The sequence below is a fragment of the Condylura cristata genome, unplaced genomic scaffold (assembly GCF_000260355.1).
Source record: "Condylura cristata isolate star-nosed mole 26May11 unplaced genomic scaffold, ConCri1.0 scaffold00021, whole genome shotgun sequence".
In the NCBI taxonomy this organism is placed as follows: domain Eukaryota; kingdom Metazoa; phylum Chordata; class Mammalia; order Eulipotyphla; family Talpidae; genus Condylura; species Condylura cristata.
The window spans coordinates 29,921,777-29,933,186 of NW_004567122.1; the positions used below are offsets into that span (position 1 = coordinate 29,921,777).

Sequence of the window (11,410 nt, forward strand, 5' to 3'; positions counted from 1 at the left end):
AAAAAGCTCTAATCATTCTTCTCAAAGGCTAATCTACTCAAGTTCCTCCCATATTAAAAAAATAAAAAGCTAATTTGTCTCTTTCAGAAAAAAGAAATGTTATTTATGTTCTATGTTCTATTCAAGCAAATGGATTTAGAATAATAGACATCAAATCAGAGTTAGGATCATATCTATTGTTAACAAAAATAAATTTGACATTTACTCTAACACCACATGTCCTTTCAAATACTAGCATGACTGAATGTCATTTACGTGCATTTTCAAATGTGAGGTTTTTTTTAATACTCTTATCGTCTACTTCCATGCAAAGGAGGGGGGGAAAAAACTATCAACCATTATAAACTGGTTCTTATCCATGAACAAAAAATACAAGAAACATTCATGTAATATTTATTTGAGATGTGTCTATTTCCTCCTTGCATGCTAGAAAGATACAAAGACAAACACTTCCAACTATTCAGACAGATCATTCCACAGTTCTAACTTTCATCATAATTCTCAAAGCAGTATGGTGAGGTCAGCTCACAAACAGCTTAAGTAGCAAAACTAGAAATTGGTGGTAGTAGTATCAGGCTACATAACAGCCCCTCCAAAGAATATGAAGTAAGAGAACTAAAATGTGCTGGCAACATACCAAGAGACTGGATGGAATAAGGCTTTAAGCAATGAATACACAGAGTTTACAGTATATAGCAATGCATTATCTCTTACCCTATAACTTGACTTTCCTTGTTTAAAACCAAAAGTAGCTAGATAAGAGATACCTAATACTACCAAGTTTCTCCATATGTGTGATTTGACAGGCATCTGTGTAAATTAAATAGCTGCAACATATGTAGATACTTTTCTGCAGAGAACTGTCTTTTTTCTCCAAGGATTATACCATCCTTAGCTTAATTCTAAAGACTTATCTTTTCTTATTGTCCGTTCTGACTATCTCTGTAACTGACTGGTATTCAGAATTAAGTTAACATTCAGAAGAGATCTAATAAAAATTAATCCCATCAGGTCATAAAAACTTTGCCTTCAAGCAGTTCCTTCAACTGCTTTTATAATTGTCTTGACCAAATCATAAATTAAAACAGAGTAACAGCCCTGGTTCTAATAATAATTTTTCTAGACATATTTTCTTTCTCAAGAGCCAAAAGTAAATAACTACTTTGGGCAAAAGAATCATATTCAATTCAAATCAGCATGCTTTAAATACCTACTTTGTGCCAGACATCATGATGATAACTGAGGAAACACAGGTAAGTATGTAAATGTCTCACAGAACTGAATATCTAGTTGGGGAGAATGACCTATTCAAAAAATAAAATCTCGGGCCCTCCCTGGTAGCGCAGCAAGTTGAAGCACAGCACTGGGAAACTAAAGCCACTTGGACATGAGTTTGATCCCCGCCTGCCCCAGAGGTGACCACATGGCCTGGCTGATCTCTCCTGACCGCCCGCTGCTCCCTCAGCAGTGTACGTCATTGATCTGCCTGTTCTGCTCCCTACTCTGACTCTAGTGAATTCTCCCTCCCCCCCTGCACCTCTCACCTGTACCCCTGTTCTGCATGCACAAAAAAATAAATCCTTAAAATATGTTCAGCTAGCTATAAGAACAGAAAACCTGGCATCACTCAGAAAAGTGTGAATAAGTCTGCCCAGGAGTATGGAAAAATCTTCAGAGAAGATGAGTTATGTCTGTCTCAAAGAGAGAAGATGAGGTATGTCTTAAATACAGAAATTCCACAAGGGGGGGGGGGAGGATTATTGCAAAACATGGACAGAAAGCTCAAAAATAAGGCATGTGACAAAGGTAAGAAAAACAATTTCTGATTCATGTGCTACTACTCTCTACTCTCAATGAGCAATACCACCAAGCAAGTAAAGCATGCTTAAAGCTCACATTAAACTCAACATCCTTCTCAACAGATAACACAAATCCAGTGGAAGGAGGCAGATTCACAACATGAAATTTATATACTATCCTGAGCATGGGGATAGAAGAAAGTGGTCATACCTGAGGAAAGAAGGGTTTCACTTACCTTAATTTAATTGCATTTTAATTTAGCATTTTTCATTTGGACAATTATGAATATACATGAATGCTAGACTGACTGGATTAGATTTTACCCTCTGAGCAATAGAGGGCCAAGGATTTTATGATCAATATTGACATGATCACTGCAGGTAAACATGTGAAAAATGCATTTGCATGAGATTAATGTAGTATATACACATGTAGATTTTTAATGATGCTCACCTGAAACAATGTTATAATGCAACATTACTTCAGTTTAAAAAAAAAAGTGTAATTTTTAAAAATGCATTTGCAGCCCTCCCTGGTGGTGCAGTGGGTTAAAGCACAGCACTAAGAAGCTAAAGCCACTTCCGCATAAGTTCGATCCCCGCCTGCCCAGGAGGAGATCCACATGGCGCTGCCTGCCCAGGAGGAGATCCACATGGCGCGGCCTGCCCAGGAGGAGATCCACATGGCGCCGCCTGCCCAGGAGGAGATCCACATGGCGCGGCAGACCCCTCCTGACCCGCCCGCTGCTCCTCTCAGCAGTGTACTTCGTCGATCTGCCTGTTCTGCTCCCCACTCTGTCTCTGGTGGGTCCTCAAACCCTCTGCATCTCTGGCCTGTACCCCAGTTCTGTATGAATAAATAAATCTTTAAAAAAAAAATGCATTTGCATAGACAGAATAAAGGCAGCAAGAACCCTAAAGATGCGACTGCAATAGTACAAGCAAGACACAATGAGGCCTGAATTTCAGCATTGGCAAAAATCTACTTCAGGTTCTAAAGTAAAGTGTTTGGGAATTTGTTATCCAAGGCTTTAATATAAAAGTGCAAGAAAAATTAGTATTCATTTATAATTCCCAAATAATACTTAAAGAGAAAGGACAAATTAAGGTAAAAACTACAATTAAGGAAGTGAATCACAATGATACTCAAGATTACTCAAGACTATAAATTCAGAAATAGATATTTCAGGTTTAGCATCAAGAAAGAAAACGTCCTCATGACCAGACTAATACTCAGCAAGTCTTTTCTTCCTGTCAGGGCACTAATACTCTAGCCAAACAACAAATGCTACTCACCTTACATGCCCCTACAATGCAGGGTCAAACTCACACTCCCAGTGAGATGCAGAAAGCATAAAAGTCAAATTTAAAACCGTATACAAGCTCCACATAACCCAAATAATTAAAACTATACATTTTTTTAAGAAGCATCATTTATATGAAAGAAATCTTCTGGAAATAACAGTCTTCCCATTAACTAATTCATATTCCAATTTTTAAACTCTAAAATTGTATTTTTAAGTAAAAACACAATTTATCTGTAGCACTTTGGGAAGTACAAAAAAGCAACTCTATCATTTCTGCAGAATGTTTAATAAATGAAATTATTCTAATTAAAAACAAAAATTCATTGTAGTTCAAAAGGCCAAAAAGAGTTTTTCTATTTTGGAAAAGAGATTATTTAGCTGTTGCAAACAAAGGCTTGTGATTTGAGATCCAAGTACAACATGTTAACAAGTGTGCTAGAAAAGCTAACATTACTGTTTCAAGCCATAGGATATTCACATTAAGGATAAAATTATCTTGTAGGGAATGCAAGCAATGCACTTAATAGTACATAAACATATTCATTCTACTTTGTTCTCATTCCAATTCTTTTGTGTCCCAGTAGCAAACTCTCAAATTAGGATTCTCTTCCTCTTAAAAGAAGGTAAAGTAAAAAACATGAGATCCAGAGATAAAATTTACTTGTGGCATATTTTTTTATTCTGAGAAGCCAAATCAAATGAACAGTTTGCCATAATCTCTTTTCCATAATCTTTTTTTTCCAGAAAGATACAGATTATTAGTTATGAGCAGGGTCTACTCATTATGTCATTCCAAAGCTACAAAATACACTTCCTTCAAATCAATCACAAGTCATCCTAAGACTGATGTCAAATTACATTCCTGTCAAAATATTTCCAAACTTGAAGTAATGGTTGACTAAGTAATATTCATAGACCAAATTCCAGAAAAACCCTCTTCTTGTACCTCCCCCTATTTAAAAAAAAAAAAAAAAAAAAAAACAGCCTTCCCCTTTTAGCTCATTGTAATGGAATGTGACCTGCTGTCAAGGGCTTTTCCATTGCTTATTTACTAAGAGAACATGAAACAGATCTTTTCTCATAGTGGCAATGTTTTTTTAAAAGTCAAAAAGTCACGTTTAGGTGGTTAATACATAATAACTATTAGAACAAACAGAAAGTAAATTGGTTTACTAGATTTCTAATGACAAATTGTCCAATAAGAACAATATATGATTAAATTAGCTTTTAAATAATACGTGTTTCTTATTTTCCTTTTACAAAACTGGCCAAACATGTAAAAGATCTATAATTTGTCTGACTCCTAATAAACTAGTCAGGGAATGGGGTAGGTTAAAACTACAACTATTTAAATAAATCTTTATGCACAAAATTACTACAAATATCATTTTACAAGAAATCATTTTTATCATTGAAAAATTCAGCACCTATTCATACAGAGAACCATGAAATATTTAATATTTACTTCAAAGTCTAAACTTAAGCACATCTATCTAAGGTTCTCTCATTTAAAAAAAACACAATGTATTTGACTTGATTTTTTTTTTTTTAAAAGATTTGTTCATACAGAACTGGGGTACAGGTCAGAGGCTCAGGGGCGGCGAGAGGCTTCACCAGAGACAGAGTGGGGAACAGAACAGGCAGATCTACGAAGTACACTGCTGAGGGGAGCAGTGGGCGGGCCAGGAGAGGTCCGGGGCCGGCGGGAATCAAACCCATGCAGAAGTGGCTTTAGCTTCTCAGTGCTGTGTTTTAACCGGCTGCGCCACCAGGGAGGGCCTTGATTTGATTTTTTAAACTATGATATTTAAACCAAGTTTTAAAATGAACAAATTCTATGACTTAATTCAGACAAATCCCCCCCAAGTTACTTCTCCCCCATTAAGGATACATTTTACTTACATTCTTCCTACACCTTCATACATGTTAGTCTCATCTACCAATGTCATAATCTCGGTATCTGTAAGATGAGCATGTTTTTTCGTTCTGTTTAGCTGTTCAATCTGTATGTCTGCAAGCTTCACCTTCTGTTGAGTATCAATAACTTTGGCTTGAAGCTCTGTGAAGGCCTGGTAAAAACAAGTCCCTGATTTAGTAGTTAAGACATTTTACAAGAAAAATTTAAGTCAATCCAAAAACAAATATATTAAAACAAAGTATGCTACCTGGAGACAACATTGTGAAATGCACCAAAGCAAACTTCAATAAAAATCCTTGTAACTGCAGACCATTAGGCCACAATACTAACTACTGTATATATCATATCCTCAGATGACATTTGAAGAAACAAAAATTCACATTAAATAATAACCACATCAAGAAGTATGTACCCAGGGAGTAAGGGCAATAAATTTCACAGCGGGGAATGAAACCCAGAGATCCAAGACCAGTATCATAAATATAATAACTGGCTACATTTGTATTATATGATTAGGTTTCAAACCACTTTCCCATTTGAAATAATCAACACTGTATTAATCTGAGAACAATGAGATATTTTCCTCTCAAGAACCTATAAGTTAGGGATGGAAGTTTCATCAACACAATTTACAAATTAAAGAATTAAATATGTTAAAGAGCTATATCTCATATATGATAATCTAAATAAGATATAAATATAATAAAGTGACATGCACAGGCCACTATAAAAAGGCAGATACTTAAAATTTATTTCTTATGACTCCTAGAGTTCAGTGATATTTCTAATCTATCTCTACAGTAATATTTCTAAAAGGCAAAAGAAAAATCAAAGTACCAGTAAAAGAAATGCACTTTTTATGCACTAGAGAAGCCAAATTTGGCCCTTTTGTAGAGCTACTTAAAAATAAACACAGTTCAAAAAAAAAATAAAATAAACACAGTTCAGGCCCTCCCTCGTGGGGCTACTAATTAAAGTTCAGCACTATGAAGCTCTCCTAAGCCATTGCAGCATGAGTTCGATTCCCAGCCAGGGAGGTGACTCACACTGTGCAGCAGACCTCTCCTGTCTCACCGGCTGCTCCCCTCGGCAGTGTATTTCAGTACATCTGCCTACTCTGCTCACCACTCTGTCTCTGGTGAATGCTCTCCCCACTCCCCCACCCCCCAACCCCCCACCTGCACCTCTATACCCCAGATCTGTGTACATAAATAATAAATCTAAAATAATAATAATAATGAAATAAATACAATTCTTCCATACTCAGAAAGACTTTCACATACTGTCACATTTATGCCTGAATAACAACACCTGTGACTGCAATACCTGGAAAAGGCTATTAAACTTAGTCATTCTGACTTTGTTCTCACCTACTAGTAAGATTTGAAGAGATTTATTTTAGGGGGAAGCCAGGTGCCTTGAAAGTCTGAATAGACTCCACCCCCGCCAAAAAAAAAGAGCTTGTAAAGCTATTAGAAGATTTAAACAAAAATCTTTAAACAAGTTTCACTAATTTTAACTTAATTGGTTGTCAAAACTATCTCATTAACGTCTGTAATTGTCTCCTCAATTGGCATTCAGTATCCACAGGTTTCCTAGCAACAAGTTCAAATAATCCTGGAAGGTACATCCATTCATAGCTCTACTCTATTGTTAGCACTTTCTCTAAATCTGGACTTCAATTTGAACTTTTTACAAAAGATAAATTTTCAGAATACTTCACAAGTTCTTAAAATGAATTTTTTACTGCATATGAAATGATAGTTAGCACCTGATTATTATTATGTATCCAGTGTGCTAAGGAACTTAGTATACTGATAAAGCTGAGCTAGTAGAGCATTACAAGAACGCCTTATTAAGAGCTATGGGCTAAATTTACAAGTTACAAGACAAGGATGGCAAAAAGTAGGACACAAACACATAAATCCTCAGATCAGTAACAAACAACTCCTTTTATCTATAGCAACAGCTATTTCACCTGTCCTATTTCTTAGCAAAGGTTGACTAGAACACAAGTCTTCAGAAGTAAAGTTTACTCTTCTGAAAACTGAGTTAATGGTCAAAATGTGGGGAGTACGATGAACACTGAATTCTACTCCCAACCTTCAACTGATTCTTTTCTGGAATTCAGTTGCCTTTTCTGCAGAAGTATAGGTTAAATTATTGTAGGTGAATTTCTAATCCCAGCCCCTCTCCATTCTCCTAAAAAGGCATTTTAGCTCAATAGTAATTTTAGAATCTCACAAGTACAATGGCGAAAACATTTCTCTGAGTAACAACACATTCATTCATAAGCTATTGTTTGAACAAACCCAATTCCTTCTTATATCATTTTTGCTTGGAAATCTTTACTAGTCTTCAAATTAGGGAGTGGGGCAAAGTGGTTGTCAAAGGCCTTACTATGAACTGTACATAAACACTGCGCTCTCCAAGGTATGGGATCGAATACGTGGCCTAAAAGCACAGCTGATAGCTCTGTAAAGCAAACGAAGGTGCGGAATTACAGATGGCTCAGCCCGGACACAGAGTGAGAAGAGGCTCCAATATGAAACGCTCACTTCGGGCCTTATTATGAAACGGCGAGTTCCAAGAGAAACGAAGCGACTCTCGATTTGGAAGAGGGGGAGAGTCCAGCCAACGGCCCGCAGACTTAAAAAGACCTGAATCAACCGACTCTTAACCGGGAACAACCGCTCGCCACCACTTCAAACCTAAGGAGACCCGGTCCCGTCTCAGGACTCTGGGAAACCATTTCCCGATTCTCTAGGGCCTCTTTCCTTCCGCAGGACTCGGACCTCACTCGATATTCTTGCTCGCAGTCCCCTTAGCGTCCGGGGATGCCTCCGCCTGCTCAAGACCCTCTTTTACCTTCTTCAACTCCAGATCCACGGGGGCCGCCATCTTGGTTCCGTTTGCGCGCCTGCGCGGTGTGAGACGGTCGATTAAAAGACCCGTGCGAGAGGAAAGGGCGGGGAAAACGGGTCTCAGAATTGCGCGTCTCCTTCCTTCTGCGCCTGCGCATTAGCCGGGTTACTCGGGCTTCTCTTCTGTCCTTGTGACCGTTGAAATAATTAAGATTTGGATTCGTTCAGTTTTCCTCATGTGACCTCTCAGGCCTGGCCTGCTTGTCCAGCATTTCGTGCATGGGTTTAAAATTTTGACGAATAGGGCCCACCCTGGTGGCGCAGCAGGTTAAAGCACAGCACTAAGAAGCTAAAGCCACTTCAGCATGAGTTTGATCCCCACCCGGGAGGTGACCCACATGGCGTGGCAGACCTCTCCTTACCCGCCTGCTGCTCCCCTCTGCAATGTACTTCGTCAGTCGACCTGTTCTGCTCCCCAGTCTGTCTCTGGCGAATCCTTTCACTCCCCCACACCTCTAGCCTGCCCCAGTTCTGTATGTACAAATAGTATTTTTTTTTTTTAAAGAAAATAAAATGGTGGTGGGTGCCATGGATGGAGGAGAGGGAAATGGAGAATTATTGTTTAATATGTATAGAGTTTCAATTTTATAAGAAGAGTTCTGGGGACAGAGGGTGGTGATGGTAGTACCATGTCTATTTCTAAATTATACACATAAAAAATGGTCAAGATGCTAAATTTATGTGTGTTTCACTACACCAAATTTGGAGGAAAATTGTATTTGTTCTTTTCTCAAATTCACCTGCTCCTTTATTTTTCATAATGAAATATTCTTGCCTAATAGTAAACATAATTAGAGAATAGTTAATTTTTTTACTGTTTAATAGCTAAGAGCAGGGCTGACCGAGGTTCAGGAAATGAAGGTATTACTGATATCTTCTGAGAGTGGGAAAAAAATCACAGTATGAACTAACTACATAATATGTGATAAGAACAATGCTCACTTTATAATATAAAAGCTGCCTACCCATACACGTTAATTGCATAAAGCCATTTGGTGCTCTCTTGCCTTATAAAAACACAGTTTCAGATTTCAGTGGAAGTTAGCAACTTCAGCTTTTTTGTGTGGTGGTTATCGTTTTCATCTTCCAGCTCTTCCACCTCAACCTATGTCATGAGGGCTACAATGTTTTTCTCCAGGCCGTCAGTGTCACTGTTCATATCACCAGTTCTCCCAGTGATCTGATCTGATGTGGTCTGAAGTTTATCTTGCATCTCTTGCAGAAGAGTCTGCCAGTGAGGTGAGATCTTGCATGACCTTGAGATTCATCTCAGCAGCCTCCCTGTTTCCCAGCTTGGTGGTCCATCACATCCTGTCACTTACCTAAAATTGCATTAATGTCTTATCACCTGAAGCTTGGATGTGAATTCTTGACTATCTCCTTTTCTTTCTGATGATAGCTGATTTTCTCACATGACTCAGGAGTTTTTGATTAGGAGTCTATCCTCGGTGTCTAGCAAGACCTGGACTATGGGAACAACCCTAAGAATGGCATCACATTCACTGCTACTATAATGAGTCCTATAATCTTCATGGATTCCAGACCATTTTTTTAAATGATTTATTTATTTATGCATACAAGAACTGGGTATAGGCCAGAGGTGCTAGGGGAGAACAGAACAGGGGGATTGATGAAATACACTGCTGAGGGGAGCAGTGGACCAGACAGGAGAGGTCTGCTGTGCCATGTGGGTCATCTACCTGGACCATTTTTTTTTACGTTAATTCTTGATACCACATGAATGCAGCAAATCTGGAGAAAAAGAGGGGCCTATTATCCAGGCAATTCAATTGGTCACCAATTCTTGCTCTGTAGAGATTAATATGATCCCATTTTAAAGAGATCGTTATGGGTTCTATGTAGAGAATGGATTGGAAGGAGCAAGACTGGAAGCAATGATACCAGCTAAGAAATTACTGCAGAAGTATGAGAGGTGACCAGTGATCTGAGTGAAGAAGCTGGGTCTATGGATCCAAGTCAGGGCTACTGAACTTGATGGAATGGATGGGGGCAGCAATGAAAAAGAGGAATCAATTATATGTGATATAATTCCACATATATAAAATTCTAAAACATGCAAGCAGTCTAAATTGATAGATTTGTGCCTGCAGGTAGTGTCTGTGTAGCTTTCTTGTAGAGGCATGGGACTGGTGGCCTTGGCCTCTGGAATGGGATGAACTGAGCTCTGGGAGTTGCTGAGCGGACCCATGGCAGCAGCTGGCCTGTTTTTGCAAGTTATGATGCATATGAAACCTCAAGTAAAACAAGTTTTTCTGAGTCTACCAAAATCTTCCTTTTAGAGGTGAGTTTGAACCCAAAATAACAAACTGGGAAGCAATAGTAATACTAAGCATAAGCCCTACTGCAAATGAAGGAAAACTAAAGAGATGCTCATCAATGAATGATGCCTTTAAATCACCCAGACAAGAGTGGATCTTCTTACGGAGAAGCCAAAATGAATGAAACTAAAGATTTACTACTAAAGTCAAACTAAAAAAATGAAGTAAATGGGTGATCAATTTTAAATTCTTATTATTTTATGTATGAGTTTCAACTTCTTAATAAAATGCTTCAAAGCTGAAAATAAAATCAACAATTCACAATTGTCAGAATTGTAGGTGTGGAGATACTGCAGAGGAGACAGGAGAAAGGGATTATAAAGGAGCATTAGATAATGTTTGTGGCCATTGATATTTACTTAAAACTTGAATGTGGGACCCTCCCTGGTGGCACAACAGGTTAAAGCACAGCATTACAAGTGAGTCCCAGCAGCTTTAGCACAAGTTCAATCCCCAGCCAGGGAGCTGACCCACACAGTATCTTTCCTGTCTTGCCCACTGCTCCCCTCAGCAGTGTATTTCAGTACATCCACCTGTTCTGCTCCCCACTCTGTCTCTGGTGAATCCTCTTACCCCCATGGCCTACACCCCAGCTCTTGTATGGATAAATGAATAAATCTTAAAAACAAAACTTGATTGTGGGGTTGTTTTCCTGGGTGGGGCTTATCAAATTGCACCTTTTAATATATTCAGTTCCAATATGTCAATCATGATGCAATATATTTTTAAAAGAAAAACAAGGACTCCTAGGCTTTTGACCTAAACAGACAAGTTGCATAGTATTTGTTACCATCCTTATGATAATTAATTCTTCTGATAGAGTTTGTATGCAGTCTCAAAGTCTACAGGAATAATAAATGTAATAATAATATTATATAATATATATAATAACCTTCCCCAGTGAATAGACTGTTTATTAGAATACAGGTTAATCTGCTGTAACAGAGATCCCGAACAGCAATGATTGCAACAAGATAGGAGCATAGTTACCTTGTCATAAGCGTAAGCAGTACAGGTTAAGCACATGAGTTACACAGTGCCAGAGCTCCCTAAGCTCCCTCCAGCTTATCCATATGGTCCAAGATGGTTCATTACCATCATAGCTATAACCTAGCTAGAAGGA

The 11,410-nt window shown here is 38.3% G+C and overlaps 1 protein-coding gene and 1 pseudogene across 1 annotated transcript in view; one reads left to right on the forward strand and one right to left on the reverse strand.

Annotated features, from left to right (window-relative positions):
* Positions 1 to 7,974, reverse strand: part of PFDN1 (prefoldin subunit 1) — a 53,601-nt gene extending 45,627 nt beyond the window's left edge. Inside the window, exons 1-2 of the mRNA XM_004686797.2 lie at positions 7,893 to 7,974; positions 5,009 to 5,175 (exon numbers count right to left, since the gene is read on the reverse strand). Of these exons, the coding sequence (XP_004686854.1) occupies positions 5,009 to 5,175; positions 7,893 to 7,925 (200 nt within the window). The 5' untranslated portion in view covers positions 7,926 to 7,974. The remainder of the gene's footprint in view (positions 1 to 5,008; positions 5,176 to 7,892) is intronic.
* Positions 7,975 to 10,185: 2,211 nt separating this feature from the next.
* On the forward strand, positions 10,186 to 10,442 carry LOC101621584 (annotated as a pseudogene).
* The last annotated feature ends 968 nt before the right edge of the window (positions 10,443 to 11,410 follow it).